The sequence below is a fragment of the Erythrolamprus reginae genome, chromosome 2 (assembly GCF_031021105.1).
Source record: "Erythrolamprus reginae isolate rEryReg1 chromosome 2, rEryReg1.hap1, whole genome shotgun sequence".
In the NCBI taxonomy this organism is placed as follows: domain Eukaryota; kingdom Metazoa; phylum Chordata; class Lepidosauria; order Squamata; family Dipsadidae; genus Erythrolamprus; species Erythrolamprus reginae.
Window position 1 is genome coordinate 1,729,080 of NC_091951.1, and position 19,441 is coordinate 1,748,520.

At 40.8% G+C, this 19,441-nt stretch overlaps 1 protein-coding gene across 1 annotated transcript in view; it reads left to right on the forward strand.

Annotated features, from left to right (window-relative positions):
* Window positions 1-19,441, forward strand: part of LOC139162872 (zinc finger protein 493-like) — a 54,623-nt gene that overhangs the window by 4,110 nt on the left and 31,072 nt on the right. The window contains exons 4-6 of the mRNA XM_070743743.1: window positions 326-455; window positions 10,597-12,534; window positions 17,249-17,260. Coding sequence (XP_070599844.1) covers window positions 326-455; window positions 10,597-12,534; window positions 17,249-17,260 — 2,080 coding nt within the window. The remainder of the gene's footprint in view (window positions 1-325; window positions 456-10,596; window positions 12,535-17,248; window positions 17,261-19,441) is intronic.

The following is a 19,441-nucleotide window of genomic DNA, read 5'->3' on the forward strand; positions in this document are numbered from 1 at the left end:
GTATTTATCCACTAGGACTCCAAGATCCCTGTTGCACTTACTACTATTAAGGCAGGTATCACCTCTTCTATGCGAATGCATTTGGGTTTTCTTTCCTAAATGAACGTGGTTACATTTTTCACGATTGATTTTGCTTTGTCAGATGGGGCCCATATCTGTTGATCCTTCTATATCTCCATCTTATATCCGGGAGTGTTGTTATACCTGTCAATTTGGTCTTGTCTACAAATGTGATAAGTTCCCCTTCCATCCTCTTGTCTAAATGAATGATGAAGATAAACGGATCTTGTGAATCCTCCCGTTCTGTTCTTTTCCCCGTGTTCAGGAGAGTCTGGTGTCCTTCGAGGAGGTGGCTGTGTCTTTCTCTGAGGAGGAATGGTCTCAGCTGGATCCTGACCAGAAAGCGCTGCATTCGGAAGTCATGCTGGAAAACCACAGGAACGTGGTCTTTCTGGGTAAGAGTTTTCTAGTCGCGAATCAGAGTTCAAGAAGACAAATTATAGTTATTTATTTTTATTATAAAAATGAAATAGTTTTCTCCCAATCCAATTCAAGAACAAAGGCTTTGTGCAGTGTCACTCAGAGCATCCAAGCGCAAAGGGAACCCTCCAGTTACAACAGTTCACTTAGTGACCATTCCAAGTTATGGCAACTCTCTCCCAAGTACTTGAGACCCAGTTTTGAAATAAGAGGGTTGCAGCACCACCAACATCGTTCATACTTGTAAATGACAGCAGAGGTGTTGCAACATTCACCCTACATATCACCCCCCCCCATTCTTCCAAGACAATAAGACCCACTTCTCCGAGCACCACCCCAAAAAAGTGAGCGCAAATGTCTTTGCATCTTATACATAGAAACATAGAGGACTGACGGCAGAAAAAGACCTCATGGTCCATCTAGTCTGCCCTTATACTATTTCCTGTATTTTTATCTTAGGATGGATCTATGTTTATCCCAGGCATGTTTCAATTCACCAACCACGTCTGCTGGAAGTTTGTTCCAAGCATCTACTACTCTTTCAGTCAAATAATATTTTCTCACGTTGCTTCTGATCTTTCCTCCAACTAACTTCAGATTGTGTCCCCTTGTTCTTGTGTTCACTTTCCTATTATAGAGCTATTACGAGCCTTGGACATGACACACAGAGGCCAAAAATTATTATTTTTATTGTTTTCCTTCTCTAAACCTTATGTTACCTTGCAACAATGTGGTCAGCCTTCGGTTGCTTTGCACTTGCAGAAAAAAGGAGCCTAAAGTAGTGAGAGATACGTGAGATCAGTTGAAGGCATGCAGCCCTCCTTCAGTGGGTTGCCCTCTAGGGAAGGCACAGCATGCCATAATTGTCACGTCAGAATGAAATGACTAGAGAGAAAGTTTTCTCGATGGGAGGATGACCTTGAATGGATCCAGGTCTCTCCTATTTATTGTGTATTCACAGTTCTGACATGTGGTACAGAATAACCAATTCGCGAGCGCCACATACATTTAAACCTCCAACATCTCCAGCAACTATTTACTTTTGTACCTTATAAGGCAAGCTTCTCCTTAAGTAATAAACAAAGGCTACATTCCTTGCCTTTTCCCATAGATTGTGTGATTGCAAAGGAATGTCAGTAATGCACCCTTATGTGGAAGTTCTATGGGTTTTTCTTCACATTGCATACCAAGTCCATACATGGTCTGCAGCTTGCTTACTGAGCCTAGACTTTGTTGCCTTTCCATAGAGGAAGAATTAAGATTTTATTCAGCACATAATTTAGGCTTAAAACATCACTCTCCAGCAATATTTTATTTCCAAATTTCAGTGCTTAAAAATCTATGATTACAACAATCAGTAGTGAAAAATCTAGCACTATTGATCTCATGTGATCACGCATGATAATGCTCTAGGCCTCTGTTCTCTGCTAACCAAGGCCTGCACCAGATCCAGGGCAAAATGTTTGCCAAGAGTGGGAAGGCCTCCTCGTTTTTAAAGACTTTTGCCCTGGATCTTGTGCAGTTCTTAGTTCTTAAAAGAAAAGAAGCCTAAATTACTGCGGTGTGAGATCACACGAGATTAGAAGCCTGAGATCTTGCACTACTGGTCTCGTGTGATCTAGCACTGAATTACTTTAGTTCTCTGTTCTCCATGAATTGACGTCTGTACCAGATCTGGAGTGATGGAAGTTTTCTAATATCTCAGGGGCTGCCACACAGAAGAGGGAGTCAAACTATTCTCCAAAGCACATGAGATTAGGACAAGAAGCAATGGGTGGAAACTAAACAAGGAGAGAAGCAACTTAGAACTAAGGAGAAATTTCCTGACAGTTAAAACAATTAATCAGTGGAACTGTTTGCTTCAGAAGTTGTGAATGCTCCAAAACTGGAAGTTTAAAGAAAATATTAGATAACGATTGATTATTTGATTTGATTTGAATTGATTTGATTTGTATGCCGCCCCTCTCCGTAGACTCGGGGCGGCTGAAGTGGTGGTAATGGATCCAGATGGTATCTACCCCAGAGTTCTTAGAGCAGTGTTTCCCAACCTTTTTTGAGCCGCTGCACATTATTCACCTTTACAAAATCCTGGGGAACATTGGGGAGGGGGCTACAAAAAGTTTGGACAAAAAAAATATCTCTTCCTCCCTTTCGCTCTATTTCTCTCCCTCTCCCTTTTTCTCTCTCTTACTTCCTTCCTCTTTCTTTCCCTCTCTCTCCATCCCTCTTTGTTTCTCCCTTCCTTCCTCTCTTTTTTGCTCTCTTTCTCTCTCCCTCCTTCCTTCCCTTTATGTCTTTCCCTCACCTTCCTTCCCCCTCTTTCTCTCTCTCTTGCTTTCTCTCTCTCTCTCTTGCTGTCTTTCTCTCTCTCTCTCTTTTTTGCTTTCTCTCTTTCTCTTTCCCCCTCTCTCTTGCTCTCTTTCTCTCTCTATCGCTCTTTCTCTCTCTTTTTTTTTGCTTTCTCTCTCTCTCTTTCCCCCTCTCTCTTTCTCTCTCTTTCTCTCTCTCCCTCTCTTGATATCTCTCTCTCTCTTGCTATCTCTCTCTTGCTATCTCTCTCTTTCTCATACACCATGCCGCAGCAGCGGCATTGGCCAGTAGCCGTGGGGGGGCGTCGGGGTGGTCAGCTGTGAGGCGGAGCTCTGGAACGGAGACACCGACGGTGGCGGCTGGACGTGTTGCTAGACGCCATACATGCTGGCATTGCGCTGGGCATAGGTGTGGGGCTGGAACCTCTGTCCCGGTCCAGCCAGCAGGCAAGTGCCAGCCACGCAATGCCAGCATGTATGGCGTACAGCAACATGTCCAGCCGCCGCCGTCGGTGCCTCTGTCCTGTAGTTCTGGCTCGCAGCCGACCACCCCGCTGCTGCCCCACAGTTACTGCCCGGTGCCGCTGTTGCCACACTCCCGCTGCCGCCGCCCTCCCACCAGGCTCCAAAGCTCACTTGCTACCGCCGCCAGGGAAGCTCCAGCCGGGCGGGGCGCTGCAGCTGCTGGAAAACTTGGAAGGCGCAAAGAAGGAAGCTCAGCTTCCGGTCTCACAACTTTTTCCTCTTCGCACTCTCAGCAAAAAGTTGCGAGACCAGAAGCTGAGCTTCCTTCTTCGCGGCACACCTGACCATGTCTCGTGGCACACTGGTTGGGAAACACTGTCTTAGAGGACTCAGATCTGTGATTGCTACCCCCGTTTGTTTAACCAATCCCTTTTAACTGATGAGTGGATATTGGCCAGTGTTGTGCCTATCCACAAGAAGGGCAGTAGAGAAGAAGCTGGTAACTACAGGCCAGTTAGCTTGACATCAGTTATAGTTAAAATGATGGAGACTCTACTCAAAAAGAGGATAAATCAGCACCTAAAAACCAATAACTTATTGGACCCAAACCAGCATGGATTTACTGAGGGCAAATCATGTCAGACTAATCTCATTTCTTTGACTATGTCACAAAGGTGTTGGATGAAGGTGGTGCCGTGGATATTGCCTATCTGGACTTCAGCAAAGCCTTTGATACAGTTCCACATAAAGAGCTGATAGATAAATTAGTGTAGATTGGAACTATCCCTGGATAGTTCAGTGGGTTTGCATTGCAGCTGGCTGAAACATAGCTATCAGAGGGTTGTTGTTAATGGCGAGTATTCTGAGCAGAGACTGGTTACAAGTGGTGTACCACAAGGGTTTGTTCTGGGTCCTATTCTTTTTAATATTTTTGTGAGTGACATTATGGGAAGGTTTGGTAGGGAAGGTTTACCTATTTGCTGATGATTCTAAAGTGTGCAATAGGGTTGATATTCCTGGAGGCATCTGTAATATGGCAAATGATTTAGCTTTACTAGATAAGTGGTCATAGCAATGGAAACTGCAGTTTAATGTTTCCAAATGTAAAATAATGCACTTGGGGGAAAAGGAATCCTCAATCTGAGTACAATGATCCCTCAATTATCGCGAGGGTTACGTTTCAAGACCTCTCGCGATAATCGATTTTCCACGGTATAGTGGTGCGGAAGTAAAAACACCATCTGCGCATGCGCGCCCTTTTTTCCATGGCCACGCATGCGCAGATGGTGGAGCCGGGGAGCGACGAAAGTGCAACTAATATTAGATAAACATCTACAGTATCTAAATAAATAAAATAAACATCTCACCGCTCGTCCGTTCGCCCGCCCGCCGCTTGTCCGTTCGCCCGCCCGCCGCTTGTCCGTTCGCCCGCTCACCGCTTGTCCGTTCGCCCGCCTGCCGCTCACCGCTCGTCCGTTCGCCCGCTCGCCGCTCGTCCGTTCGCCCTCTTGCCGCTTGTCCGTTCGCCCGCTCACCGCTCGCCTGCCCTTTGCCCGGCCACCCGCCGCTCAAGAGCAAGAGGGGGAGAGATAGAGAAAGAGAGAGAAGGAAAGAAAGAAAGAGATGAGAGAGGGAGGAAGAGAATGACAGGAAAGAGACAGAGAAGTGACTCTTGGTATGACGTCATCGGGTGGGAAAAACCGTGGTATAGGAAAAAAACCGTGGAGTATTTTTTAATTAATATTTTTTGAAAAACCGTGGTGTAGCGTTTCGCGAAGATCGAGACCGCGAAAATCGAGGGATCACTGTATTGTATTGGTAGTTCTCTGTTAGCAAAATGTCAGAAGAGAAGGATTTAGGGGTAGTGATTTCTGACAGTCTCAAAATGGGTGAACAGTGCAATCAGGCGGTAGGGAAAGTGAGTAGAATGCTTGGCTGCATAGCTAAAGGTATAACAAGCAGGAAGAGGGAGATTGTGATCCCGCTTTATAGAGTGCTGGTGAGACCACATTTGGAATACTGTGTTCAGTTCTGGAGACCTCATCTACAAAAAGATATTGATAAAATTGATTGGGTCCAAAGATGGGCTACAAGAATGGTGGAAGGTCTTAAGCATAAAACGTTTCTTAATTTGCCCTAGGGTCATATTTTTTGTCATGAGCATTGTCTTTTGCTTATTAATTTTTAGTCCTGAAAATTCGCCGAATCCTTCTATTTCTTTGATTAACTCGGGGCCTGATTTTATAGGGTCTTCCAGGAAAAAGACTATGTCGTCTGCATATGCTTGCAGCTTATATTATTCATCTTTTATTTTAATTCCTTTTATTTCTTTATTGTTTCCTATTTTGTTTAGTAGTAAGAGGTGACATTGGACAACCCTGACGTACCCTTTTTCTATGGGAAATAGATTTGTCATGTCACTATTTATTATCGCCCTGGCTGACTGGGGAGTATATATATTTCTAATAATATTTTCAAATTTATTGCCTAGTTTTAATTCTTTAATTAATTCTAATAAGTATGGCCAATTGACATTATCGAATGCTTTCTGCGCATCCAGGAAGGCAAGAGCTACCTGCTCTCCTGGATGCGCTTCGCAATACTGCAAAATGTCCAATACCGTCCTTGTACAGTTTGAGATTTGTCTAAGTGGCCACTTTGATCCGTATTAATAATTTTATTTTAAATTTTTTTTTGTTCTTTCTGCTAGAATCGACATGAAGATCTTGTAATCTGCGTTCAGCAGTGATATTGGTCTATAGTTCTTTATTTTTTGTTTATCTGGACCTTCTTTCAATATCACTGTTATATATGAGTCTGGGATTTTTGCCTGTTCTAGTATTTCGTTATATATTTCTAATAAGATGGGTTCAAATGTTTCCTTATTCCCTTTATAAAATTCTCCTGGAAGGCCATCTGGACCTGGAGATTTTTTGTTTTTTTGTTTTTTTAGGGCTAGTTGAATTTTCTGTATGGTTATTTTATCATTTAACATTTGTTTATCAGGGTTATCTATTTGTAATGTATTGTTTTCTAGCATATATCTTGTAATTTTCAGGATTTCTATTAATTCTTCCTTATATAGATTTTTGTAGTAATCCTGTATTATTTCTTTTTTCTGTTGTTCTGTATGCTGGGTTATTCCATTTTTATCTTCTAGTTTATCACTTTTTGCTTTTTTAATTTTTTGGGAAAGCCATCTTCCTGGTTTATTGGCTGTTTCGAAATAATTTTGTTTTGTTTGTTTTATATTTCTGATTAATTCTTGTTGATCAATACAGTTTATTTCATGTTTAGTGTCCCTCAAAAGTTTTAGAGTCTGATTGTTTGTTGGATCTTGTTGGAGGTTCTTCTCTAAGCTAGTGATTTTGTTTGTATAGTGGTTGCATTCCTCCTTCTCTTCCTTTTGTTTTTTGGCTGTGTATGCTATTGTTAATATTGTATATGCTTTTAGAGTATCCCAGAGTATTTGTATTGAGGGGGCTTGTTTTTTGTTTTCCACCAGGAATAATTTTAATTCTTTATTGATCATCTCTATATAATTTTCATCTCGGAGTAAGTTTGTGTTTAGCGACCATCTCCTGTATTCTTTTTTTTTCTCCTTGCCAAATAATCTTTATCGGGTTGTGTTGAGCCCACGTATTTGGTTTTATCCCAACCGATTTTATTTTTTTATACATTCCTTTGTTTAACCATGCCATATCTATTCTAGAAAAGGAGTTATGTGGTGCTGAGTGAAAAGTGAATTGTTTTTCTTTTGGGTGTGTTAGTCTCCAGATATCTGTGAGATCCAGTTCTTCTGTCATTTTGTTAAATGTGATCGGTAGGGTGGATCTTTTTATTTTACTTTTATTTCCTGTCTTGTAATCTATGTTTGGGTCCACAATCCCATCATAATCTCCTATTATACAGATTACATTAGATTAGATTTATTGGATTTATATGACGCCCCTCTCCGAAAACTCGGGGCGGCTCACAACAATAATAAAAAACAGTACACAATAACAAATCCAATGCCCACCAATCTAATTACAATTTAAAATTAGTAATTTCATAAAACTAAATGTTTCCAGAGTTAATTTGAAGTGGGATTTCGTGTATTTTTTTGTAAAATTGTTTCAATTTTTGGTTTGGGGCATATATATTAACTATTAATATTTTCTCACCTTTGATTTCTATTTCGGTTATGATATATCTTCCTTTTGGGTCTGTTTTTATTTCTTTTGGTTTTAATTCTTTTTTCACATAGGTGGCCACCCCTCTTTTTCCCCCCTCATCTAATGATGTATACAGTTCTCCCAGTTTGGGGTATTCTAGATATTTTTTTATGCGCTGATTTGATGTGCACTTCTTGCAGACAAATTATTTGGGCTTTTTGGCTCAGGAGTTTGGAAAAGACCTTTCTTCTTTTGTAGTTGTTGTTAAGACCATTAATATTTATTGAGATTAATTTCTGATAGCATTTAATTAAATAAAATGAAAGGTTTTTTCCCCCTTTTAGTTCTGTTTCGTTTGCTTGTTTATTTGGTTTTGTTTTGTTGCTATTTGATTGTTTATTTATTCGCCGCTGCTGCTGTTTGTGATCTAGTCTTGGTTCCTTCTTCTTTTCCCTTTTCCCCTTCTCTCTCTTCTAGTCTTATTTCTTCCTGTCTTCTTTCTGTTTGCCTGTCTATTTCTATTTCATCTTCTTTACTGGATTCTAGTCTTTCCCCACTTTCTGATTCTAAATCTGGACTGGTTATTTGCTCATATATTTCTTGCGCCTTTTCGAGAGTGTCGATCTTAACTCTTCTACCTTCTAGATTTATCATCATTCCTTAGAAACATAGAAACATAGAAGTCTGACGGCAGAAAAAGACCTCCTGGTCCATCTAGTCTGCCCTTATACTATTTTCTGTATTTTATCTTAGGATGGATATATGTTTATCCCAGGCATGTTTAAATTCAGTTACTGTGGATTTATCTACCACGTCTGCTGGAAGTTTGTTCCAAGCATCTACTACTCTTTCAGTAAAATAATATTTTCTCATGTTGCCTTTGATCTTTCCCCCAACTAACTTCAGATTGTGTCCCCTTGTTCTTGTGTTCACTTTCCTATTAAAAACACTTCCCTCCTGGACCTTATTTAACCCTTTAATATATTTAAATGTTTCAATCATGTCCCCCCTTTTCCTTCTGTCCTCCAGACTATACAGATTGAGTTCATTAAGTCTTTCCTGATACGTTTTATGCTTAAGACCTTCCACCATTCTTGTAGCCCGTCTTTGGACCCGTCCAATTTTGTCAATATCTTTTTGTAGGTGAGGTCTCCAGAACTGAACACAGTATTCCAAATGTGGTCTCACCAGCATTCTATATAGCGAAATCATAATCTCCCTCTTCCTGCTTGTTATACCTCTAGCTATGCAGCCAAGCATCCTACTTGCTTTCCCTACCGCCTGACTGCACTGTTCACCCATTTTGAGACTGTCAGAAATCACTACCCCTAAATCCTTCCGGGGTTATCCACCTAAATGTAATTTCTTTTTTGTTTAAAAGTGAAGCTAGAGTCTTGTATTCTCTTCTTTGCTCCCTTAGCCTTCTTCGTTTTAATATATTCAGTTCTCTACCTTTGTATGTCAATTTTCCTTCTCTAGAAGCTGCATATACTCTATCTCTTGTATTCTTTCTAGAAAATCTTAGGTGTATTTCCCTCGGCAACTGGTGTCTACGTGCATGATTTGTGTGGATTCTATATATTTCGGCCATCTCATTTACTACTACTTCTCGGCTAATTTATTTATTTATTTATTATTTAGATTTGTATGCCACCCCTCTCCGCAGACTCGGGGCGGCTCACAGCAAAATACAACAAATCATGACAAATCCAAATAAATTTAAAATATTTAAAAAGATTTAAAAAGAACCCCATTTACTAACATACACACACACAAACATACCATGCATAAATTAGACATGCCCGGGGGAGGTGTTTCAGTTCCCCCATGCCTGACAACAAAGGTGGGTTTTAAGTTTACGGAAGGCGGGGAGAGTAGGGGCAGCTCTAATCTCTGGGGGAAGTTGGTTCCAGAGAGTCGGGGCCGCCACAGAGAAGGCTCTTCCCCTGGGGCCCGCCAACCGACATTGTTTAGTTGACGGGACCCGGAGAAGGCCCACTCTGTGGGACCTAATCGGTCGCTGGGATTCGTGATTTGTAGTATTCCCACCACTATGGTTGTCATAATTTCCCCCAGGTTTTCATTTTCTGTTTTAATTACATTTTGAAATCTCAGAAAATATGAGGATCTCTCTAACTCCAGTTGAGTCAATGAGTATTCTAACTCTTTATGGTATTCTTTTAGTTTTTGGTCCACAAGTTCTAATTTCTTTTCATTTTGTTCCGTTTTTTTCTCTACCAGTGCTATTTTTTGTTCGTTTTTTTGTGTTGCCATTTGGGCTGTTTTCTAGTCTTACTATATCAGTTTTTAGCTCTAGGTGATTATTTGTGATAAGTTCCTGCAATTTCAGCATTGTCTCCTGCATTATGGTTAGAGTATTATTCATATTCTGCATTAATGATGAGCTCCCTTTTTCTTTTTCTAAATTTAACATCTCGTCTATTTGCCTCTGTGATTTGCTGGGGTTGTTGAGGTTGGTTTTTTGCCATCTCTGGGTTGGTAATTAGCCATTTCTCATGCTGTTGTGCACATTCAATTTTGTACGGAACAAAGTGTTCAGTGAGAATATTTCATCCATTCAGATCTAGGATGTGTTATTTGAGTCTTTTTCTGCCGTCAATCTTCTATGTTTCTATGAAGATTTTCCTACCTAAGCAGAGGTTTGGACTATAAGACCTCCAAAGTCCCTTCTGTTTTTCTATTTTATTCCTTATTTCAAAACTGACTCTGAGTGAAATTTGCATATATAAGAAGAGCCATGTTGAATCGGGCCAAAGCCCATTGAGTCCAACATTCTGTGTCACACAGTGGCCCACCAATTGTACATGGGGATCTTGAGCAGAAAGAGAAGGGAAAGCCCTTGACCTCCAACAAATGGTACCCAAGGGAATCCTGCCTGCCTCAACTGACATAGAGGCGGCACTTGGACAATTGTTTCAATTACCATTGATACACTATATAGATATAGATATAGATTGGTAAAGAAAGATATTTTCTAGATATATTCAAAGCTTTCATGACTACTGAATATAGAAATCATCGTGTGTATATCACACCACTGTTAGCATGCAAAATATAACCAAATGGAATTGTGGAGAAATTCAGAAGGAATTTCACTTGACTTTCTACATTTTGATCTTTTTTTCTAACTTTATAATCATTTTCATTTCCCTTTTGCCTTGTAGGTAATAGTGGGCAGGAGAATCAAGATTCCTGTGAACCGTTCCAGGTGATCAATGCTAAAGATGGAATGGAGAAGTTTGGAATTCAAATGGAATTCAAAAGCCCTGAGAGAAACCAGTCAGAGAATTGGAATCAGGAAAGCTCATCTTCCACTGATGTTCCAATGCAAGACATTCTTGCCCAACAAGAGAAAAGGGAGAAAAAATATACTGGAAAAAGTGTGAAGCTAATCAAAACTAAAGTACAAGTGAATGAACACTATTTAACCCAAAACAAAGAAGAAGATGTTATAACAAGACACAAGAGGCAAACTTACAATGGGGCATCCATTCTTTCTCTTGGAAATAACTACCATACATCTCAAAAAGCAATTGACAAAAAAGAGAATCCTTATAAATGTTTTAAATGTGGAAAATGTTTTAGAACAAGGGGGCAAATTACTATCCATAAGAGAATCCACACAGCGGAGAAGCCGTATAAATGCATGGTGTGTAGAAAGACCTTTGCTCGAAAGGATACTTTAATTACCCATAAAAAGATCCACACCGGTGAGAAGCCATATAAATGCATGGAGTGTGGAAAGACCTTTACTCGGAAAGGTTCACTTACTTCCCATAAGATGCTCCATACAGCAGGAAAGCCGTATAAATGCATTGTGTGTGGAAAGACCTATACTCATAGCAGTGCACTTACTATCCACGAAAGGATCCACACAGGGGAGAAGCCGTATGGATGTATGGAGTGTGGAAAGACCTTTGCTCGGAGCAGTTCACTTACTGCCCATAAAATGCTCCACATAGCAGAGAAGCCGTACAAATGCATGGTGTGTGGAAAGACCTTTGCTCAAAGGAATAATCTTACTTACCATAAGATGATGCATACAGGGGAGAAGCCACATAAATGCATGGAGTGTGGAAAGGCCTTTGCTCGAAAGGATACTTTTATTTCCCATAAAAGGATCCACACAGGGGAGAAGCCATATAAATGCCCGGAGTGTGGAAAGACCTTTGCTCAGGGCAGTGCGCTCACTATCCACAAAAAGATCCACACAGGGGAGAAGCCGTATAAATGCATGGAGTGTGGAAAGACCTTTCCTCTTAGCAGTAGACTTATTTCCCATAACAGGACCCACACAGTGGAGAAGCCGTATAAATGCATGGAGTGTGGAAAGACCTTTGCTCTTAGCAATAGAGTTGCTTCCCATAAGGGAATCCACACAGCGGAGAATCCATATAAATGCATGGTGTGTGGAAAGACCTTTGCTCAAAAAAGTAATCTTACCTACAAGATGATGCACACAGGGGAGAAGCCACATAAATGCATGGAGTGTGGAAAGACCTTTGCTCACAAAAGTGCACTTGCTATCCACAAAAGGATCCACACAGGGGAAAAGCCGTATAAATGCATGGAGTGTGGAAAGATATTTGCTCACAGAAATTATCTGATTTCCCATGAAAGGATCCACACAGGGGAGAAGCCATATAAATGCATGGATTGTGGAAAGACCTTTGCTCATAGCACTGCACTCACTTTCCATAAGAGGATGCACACAGGAGAGAAGCCGTATAAATGCATGGAGTGTGGAAAGACCTTTGCTCAGAGCAGTGCACTTACCTCCCATAATTGGATCCATACCGGGCAGAAGCCATATAAATGCATGGAGTGTGGAAAGACCTTTGCACAGAATGGTGCTCTTACTTCCCATAAGATGATCCACACAGGGGAAAAGCCTTTTAAATGCATGGAGTGTGGAAAGGCCTTTGCTCAGAATGGTGCTCTTACTTCCCATAAGATGATCCATACAGGGGAGAAGCCATATAAATGTATGGAATGCGGAAAGACCTTTGCTCACAATGGTTCTCTATCTTCTCATAAAAGGATCCACACAGGGGAGAAGCCATATAAATGCATGGAGTGTGGAAAGACCTTTGCTCAGAATGGTAATCTATCTTCTCATAAAAGGATCCATGCTCAGAAGAAACTATATAGCAATAGCAAGTCCACTTAGATTTATATCTTCCTGGAGGCATCTGTAATATGGTAAATGATTTACCTTTACTAGATAAATGGTCAAAGCAATGGAAACTGCAGTTTAATGTTTCCAAATGTAAAATAATGCACTTGGGGAAAAGGAATCCTCAATCTGAGTATTGCATTGGCAGTTCTGTGTTAGCAAAATCTTCAGAAGAGAAGGATTTAGGGGTAGTGATTTCTGAGAGTCTCAAAATGGGTGAGCAGTGTGGTCGGGTGGTAGGAAAAGCAAATAGGATGCTTGGCTGCATAGCTAGAGGTATAACAAGCAGGAAGAGGGAGATTGTGATCCCGCTATATAGAGCGCTGGCGAGACCACATTTGGAATACTGTGTTCAGTTCTGGAGACCTCACTAACAAAAAGATATTGACAAAATTGAACGGGTCCAAAGATGGGCTACAAGAATGGTGGAAGGTCTTAAGCATAAAACGTATCAGGAAAGATTTCATGAACTCAATCTGTACAGTCTGGAGGACAGAAGGGAAAGGGACATGATCGAAACATTTAAATATGTCAAAGGGTTAAATAAGGCTCAGGAGGTAAGTGTTTTTAATAGGAAAGTGAACACAAGAACAAGGGGACACAATCTGAAGTTACTTGGGGGGGAAATCAAAAGCAACATGAGAAAATATTATTTTACTGAAAGAGTAGTAGATCCTTGGAACAAACTTCCAGCAGACGTGGTTGGTAAATCCACAGTAACTGAATTTAAACATGCCTGGGATAAACATATCCATCCTAAGATAAAATACAAAAAATAGTATAAGGACAGACTAGATGGATCATGAGGTCTTTTTCTGTCGTCAGTCTTCTATATTTCTATGTTTCTATATACTACTCCACAATGCTTTACCAATTTACCTCGGAGCAGTTTACAAAGTCAGCATATTGTCCCCAGCAATCTGGATCCTCACTTTAGCAACCTCAGAAGGATGAAAGGTTTGAGGCAGAGCCATCTGCGGAACCGGTCGTTCGGTGTGGAGCCAAGCTCCGTTCAACACTGCCGTCCTATAGGCATTCAATCGGTCTTTGAGGACCACAGACCTTGCGAATAAAGGTCTGAAGGAAGGGGGGTGTCGTCAGTCTTATTTTGGGGGCGGCAGCCCGATCAACGAAGCGAATTATCCCCCGGAAAGATCATGTGCCTGTAAACTAGGAGCGTCATGGCGGCCTAGAGTGCTTCCAGCTGGAGAAGAACGAAGCACAAACCAGCGAGGGCGATCGTGACGGCGGATCTGATCTTAAACATACCAGAACTCAATGAACTCTGAAAGCAAACAGTGAGTTTACCCTTGGGAACTGCGCCGTTTTCTAATTTATTCATTAACTACAAAGATCGCAGAAGGAAGGAGGAGGAAGACGCCATCTCCCCCCCTCCACTAGCTAAAATAAAAGACAAACGAAACGGGAAAAGAAACCTTAAAAATATTTGCTACTTTCATTAAGAAGATTTGTCGCTTCCTGAGGATAATTAAAAGTCACAGAAACAATGGTTTTTTTTCTTCTTTCTTGCCTGAAACATAGCGATAGTGGAATTACCACATAAAAGGACACGCTACACTCTACTTCCTTTATTTTTCACTTTCTTGTCTCATTTTACACGGTGGAACAATCTGTACACATGTTGAAATAGAAAGACTAAGGATTGGGGGGCTGAGAAACTAGGACCTTTACTTTGGAAAGACAGAGAAAGACTCAAATTACCTAGGAAACTTCCAGAGAGTCTCCATTGAGATCGGTGGACTGTCATTAACAAACGGAAGGGAGACACGAACATTGGCGGACACATAAAAGATCTCTGGAAGAAGAGACTATAGTGTGACTTTAAAACCAACTCAATCTGGAATCTACCTTTTCATCCATTTTAATTTCCACAATCTGGAACTAATGTCTGGTTTTTGATGACTCAGAGAAACAAGTGGAACGAAGAGATCGAAGACTGGTTTGATTTAAATAAATATAAATACATATATATCTCATATTAACTGTATAAAATAGATAAAATAGATAACATATCTGTCTTTAAATATTTAATTACATTCATTATATTCTTATTAAATGTTATACTATATTATATGCTTATTAAATGTTATATGTACATATTAGATAATTAGATAATTGTGCTAATAACAGTTAATGATATAAACATATTATCTGATTAATTGATTAACCTACTGTCTAAATAATTGTCAAATTATAGAGACTGAATACTAGATCTTTAGAAGTAATAATGAACTGATTTATATTGCTTATACACTACCTATAAGAATTACTTTGTTTATATTTATATATAGATTCCTTTGCCAATTAACTGAATGACATTTGATACATTTATTGATTCTTGATATATTAATATAATGAAATCTTGAAAACTATAAAATTAACTATTTGCTATACTATCTGCTTCTTTAGCCACTTTTGAATTACCTGATATTTTATAACTACACTGGTCATATATATATATATATATGGATTTACCTTGATGTAACATTATACAACTTGATATGCTGTACTAAGGATTTATTAAGTCATATGATATTAAGTTTATGCTATATTGTGAAACGCTATACTTAGGAAGGTTTTAATAAGAATAGAATTTTATAAGATAAAAAATTGGGAAAAAGCAACGTAAGAGGGCTTAAAGACTACCTATTGTATGGTAACCTTCTAGAAGTCATAGATATTGAATTGAAAAACTTTACAGCATAACTGACTTACTCTAATATATTTACTCCCTCCTCTCTAAACTATACTCTCTCTACTAACCTAAATAAATAGACTAGAAACAGATCTAGAAAATAATATTATTAGCAATAAGAACTCCTGATAAAACTAATCTACCCTCTATTTAAAACTAAGACTATCTTCTCTTTCAAAATTGTGGAAGGGACCATAAAAGATTTATATAAGTGGGCTCACTGGTGGAACTCTATTAAAATGATAAGCCTTTCCAATTTATCTAGGCTGGGAACAGGGAGGAGACCGATTAATCAATCTACTTCGGCTATCCCCAGTCAGTCCCTCTACCCAGAGATCTTTAGAGGATATGTTGCCCAGAGAAAGATCAAATTTGTTTAAAGACCTGCAAACAATGTTACTACAAATGCAGGAAATGATGTCAAAAAACCATGAAGACATAAACAAAAATTGGGGAGGTTAGAAACGATACAACAGAATTAAAAGAGTGAATGCAAAACATGGACAATAAGGATGAGATCTTTCAACAACAGATTCTCAAGCATGAACAAAATATACAAGAATTGGAAGATAGATTAGACCAAGACCATAAATATATGGAGGACATGAATGACAGACTAGTCCAGGCAAATCAGGAATTAGAAAACGCAGTAATCCAATTAGAAACTGAGAAAGCTAACCATTACCTCCGATTCCAAAATTTAAGGGAGGGAAAAAGCAGCGGGAGAAATGGCAGCGGCTCTGGCGGCTTCCCTTTGAGGAGCAGCAGCAGCATCAGGAACGTCATGTGATGAAGGGAAGCCACCGGAGCCGCCGCCGCCAGGAAAGAAAAAGTTGGTGCAGCTGCCTGGAGGTAACAAACTGAACCGCTGAGGAAAGGAGCCCCCCGAAGCTGCCGGTATTGCAGCCAGCCCTACCCTTCCTGCAGCTTGGAGCAGTTAGACTGTAGAGATTGGGAGGCTCTTAAGAGGGCGGCCAGGAGGGGCGTGTCAGATCCCGACTCCCATTCTCTCTCACCCAGTCCCCTCAGATCTTGTGGCAGCTGCTTTGCAAAGCTGCCCTGGTCGCACATTTCGGATAGTAAACAAAATTTTCTGTTCAGTATCCGAATTTTTGTTCGGATACCGAAGCAAATTTTTGCAGAAAATTTTGTTCGGTATCCGAAATGTACGAAAACCAAGGCGTTCGAGAACCAAGGTACCACTGTATAGGCTATTCGCGAAGTTCGAACCCGCAAAAATCGAGGGAACACTGTATATGCTCCAGCCAAATTACTGACTGTAATTGACAACTTTGTTTTTGGACATTTATTGTCAACTTGGCAGATAAAACTGGCCTTTGGCAGTCAGCGGACATTCCTTTGCTTTAATTGCTGCTTCAAGCAAGTTTATTTGTAAATACACCACTTTACATAGTAACTTTGCTTCTGAGTTTTACTTTGGATTTAATTACTGTTTATTAATTGGGTCGGACAGAACACTTACCAGCCTTTTCCTCCCTGAAATGGGCAGATTCTCTGTCCGTTCCTGCCTGTCAACCACTGCCCTGCAGTGTTGGCCTTCCTTGGGGGTGGGGGCTGAAAGGGAAGAAAAATATGTTATTTACAGTAAAAGTTTTTTTTTATATTCCTATTATCTTCCCCTTCTCTTTTTCTGCAGCAGTCATGAATTAATCCTGCTCTCCGATGCAAAAGGATTTTTTTCTTTTTTCTCCTTTGGGTAATTTTTTAAAAATATATTTTTCTTCATACACACTTTTTCAATATGTTTCAAAATACTTTCGTAATACAATAAAAAACGTTTTTTTTCCTTTAGTTGCTGATGACACTTTGTCCTGTTTGAAACCTGTGAAAAATGAAGGCTGAAGTTTCAAGTTTTATTGGATTTATATGCCGCCCCTCTCCGAAAACTCGGGGCGGCTAACAGCAATCATAGACAGTATACAATAATAATCCAATACTAAAAGCAAATTAAAACCCCTTAATATAGAAAACCAAACACACATACAAACATACCATGCATACCATTGTAACGACCTAGGGGGAGAAGAAATCTTAATTCCCCCATGCCTGGCGGCAGAGGTGGGTTTTAAGTAGTTTACGAAAGGCAAGGAGGGTGGGGGCAATTCTAATCTCTGGGGGGAGTTGGTTCCAGAGGCCCGGGGCCGCCACAGAGAAGGCTCTTCCCCTGGGTCCCGCCAAGCAACATTGTTTAGTTGACGGGACCTGGAGAAGGCCCACTCTGTGGGACCTAACTGGTCGCTGGGATTCGTGCGGCAGAAGGCAGTCCCTGAGGTAATCTGGTCCGGTGCCATGAAGGGCTTTATAGGTCATAACCAACACTTTGAAGGTGGCAGGTGGGGGGGGGGAGGAGAATGGCAGCCTGGACCTTCTGCTGAGACCCCCACCCCCCACCCAGCTTCCTTCCCGCTACAGAGCCCTGCACACCAAGACAACTAGATACAAGAACAGTGTTTGCCCGAACACCATCACTCTGCTAAACAAATAATTCCCTCAACACTGTCAGACTTTTTACTAAATCTGCACTTCTATTTCTACTACTTTTTCTCATCATTCCTATCATCCTTTTCCTCCCACTGTAACTTGTTGCTTGTATCCCAATATTTTTATTAATATTGCTTCTTCATTGATTCTTTGACCGCATGACAATCATTAAGTGTTGTACCACATGATTCCTGACAAATGTCTCTTTTTCTTTTATGTACGCTGAGAGCATCTGCACCAAGACAAATTCCTTGTGTGTCCAATCACACTTGGCCAATAAAATTCTATTCTTTCTTTGGAGGGAGGGGGAACAACATGGAGGGGGAGAGTCTCAGTTGCAGTAATGGTGGCAGGAGGATGCTGGTGGAAGACCTGAAGGTGGGGGATGGGAGGCGGTCTCCCCAGAGAAAGTCTATCCATTGGTGGTTAATGCATCGACACCAACTTGATGGACATAACCATCCTCAAACAACCTGATTATAGGAGTTCTCCCGTCCTTTCTCATTTCAGGTAGAGTGAAGAAAGTTGTCCTTGACTTACAACGGTTCATTTAGTGACAGTTTGACATTGGGCTGATGACTTCTAATATGCCCCATTTGGCTGTACCCTTCTTTTTTCCTCTTTAATCCAAATGCATTGAAGGAGGTTTTCATCTTTTATTTAACATTTGCCGCAGAGAAGACAGTCAGGAACATTCTGAGGTAAATGTCAAATAGTGCCGATGGGGGGAAAGGGAAACGCCCCCTTTCCACCCTCAGCAACCAATCAGGAGCACAGATCCCCTCAGGCAGGAGCCGGCCCTCGCTCAGCCACAACTGGGTGTTTGGGACCATTGTGCACTTTTCCACCCATTAAATTCAGTATCTTCCCATTTAAAGTGTTCAAAAGAAACAAAGTTAAGATTGAATTATCAAGCTGGAATAGTTTTTTAAAAAAAATTATATTGCACTGTGCTAAGAAGAAGTCACCGTCTATTCCCCGCTTGTATCCTAGGCTTTCTTTTCATCTCTCTCTCATCTCTATTGGATTTCTTTGCCGCCTCTTTCCGGGGATTTGAGGCAGCTCACAACATATACAATACACAGTATCTTAAATCAAATTAACTAATTAAAAATATTTTTAAAAAACCAAAACTCCTTCCCTCCATTTATTTCAATTTTTCTTTGCATTTTCTTTACTAAATAAACAAAGAAGATCAGGAGATTCTGGGAAAAGCGCAGAGAAGAGCAACCAAGATGGAGGTTGAAAGAGATTTAAAAAAACGATTACTGGAAATGGGACTTTTCTGTCTGAGGTAAAGAAGGACCCTGGGGCCCCTCCCGAGACCTCCTGGCCCCTCCCCTCAATGGGGAAGCCGAGCGGAGGGAAGAGGGGGAGGGGGCCCCGAGGGGAGGAAGGGCCCAACCGCCCTAGAAACGCCTCAGGAGAAAGACCGGAACCTCCTTCCAGGCATTTGGGTCCCTAGAAAAGGGGAGGGGGGAAGAAGCACAGAGGCCGAAGCCTTTGTCGGGCAAGGAGCCTCTGAAAGGGGCCTTTCTTTCCCCGACCGCCAAGCCCATCATCCCCGCCTTCACTCCCTTCCCCCTCCCGTAAAGGCTCCTCTTTCCCGCCTTTT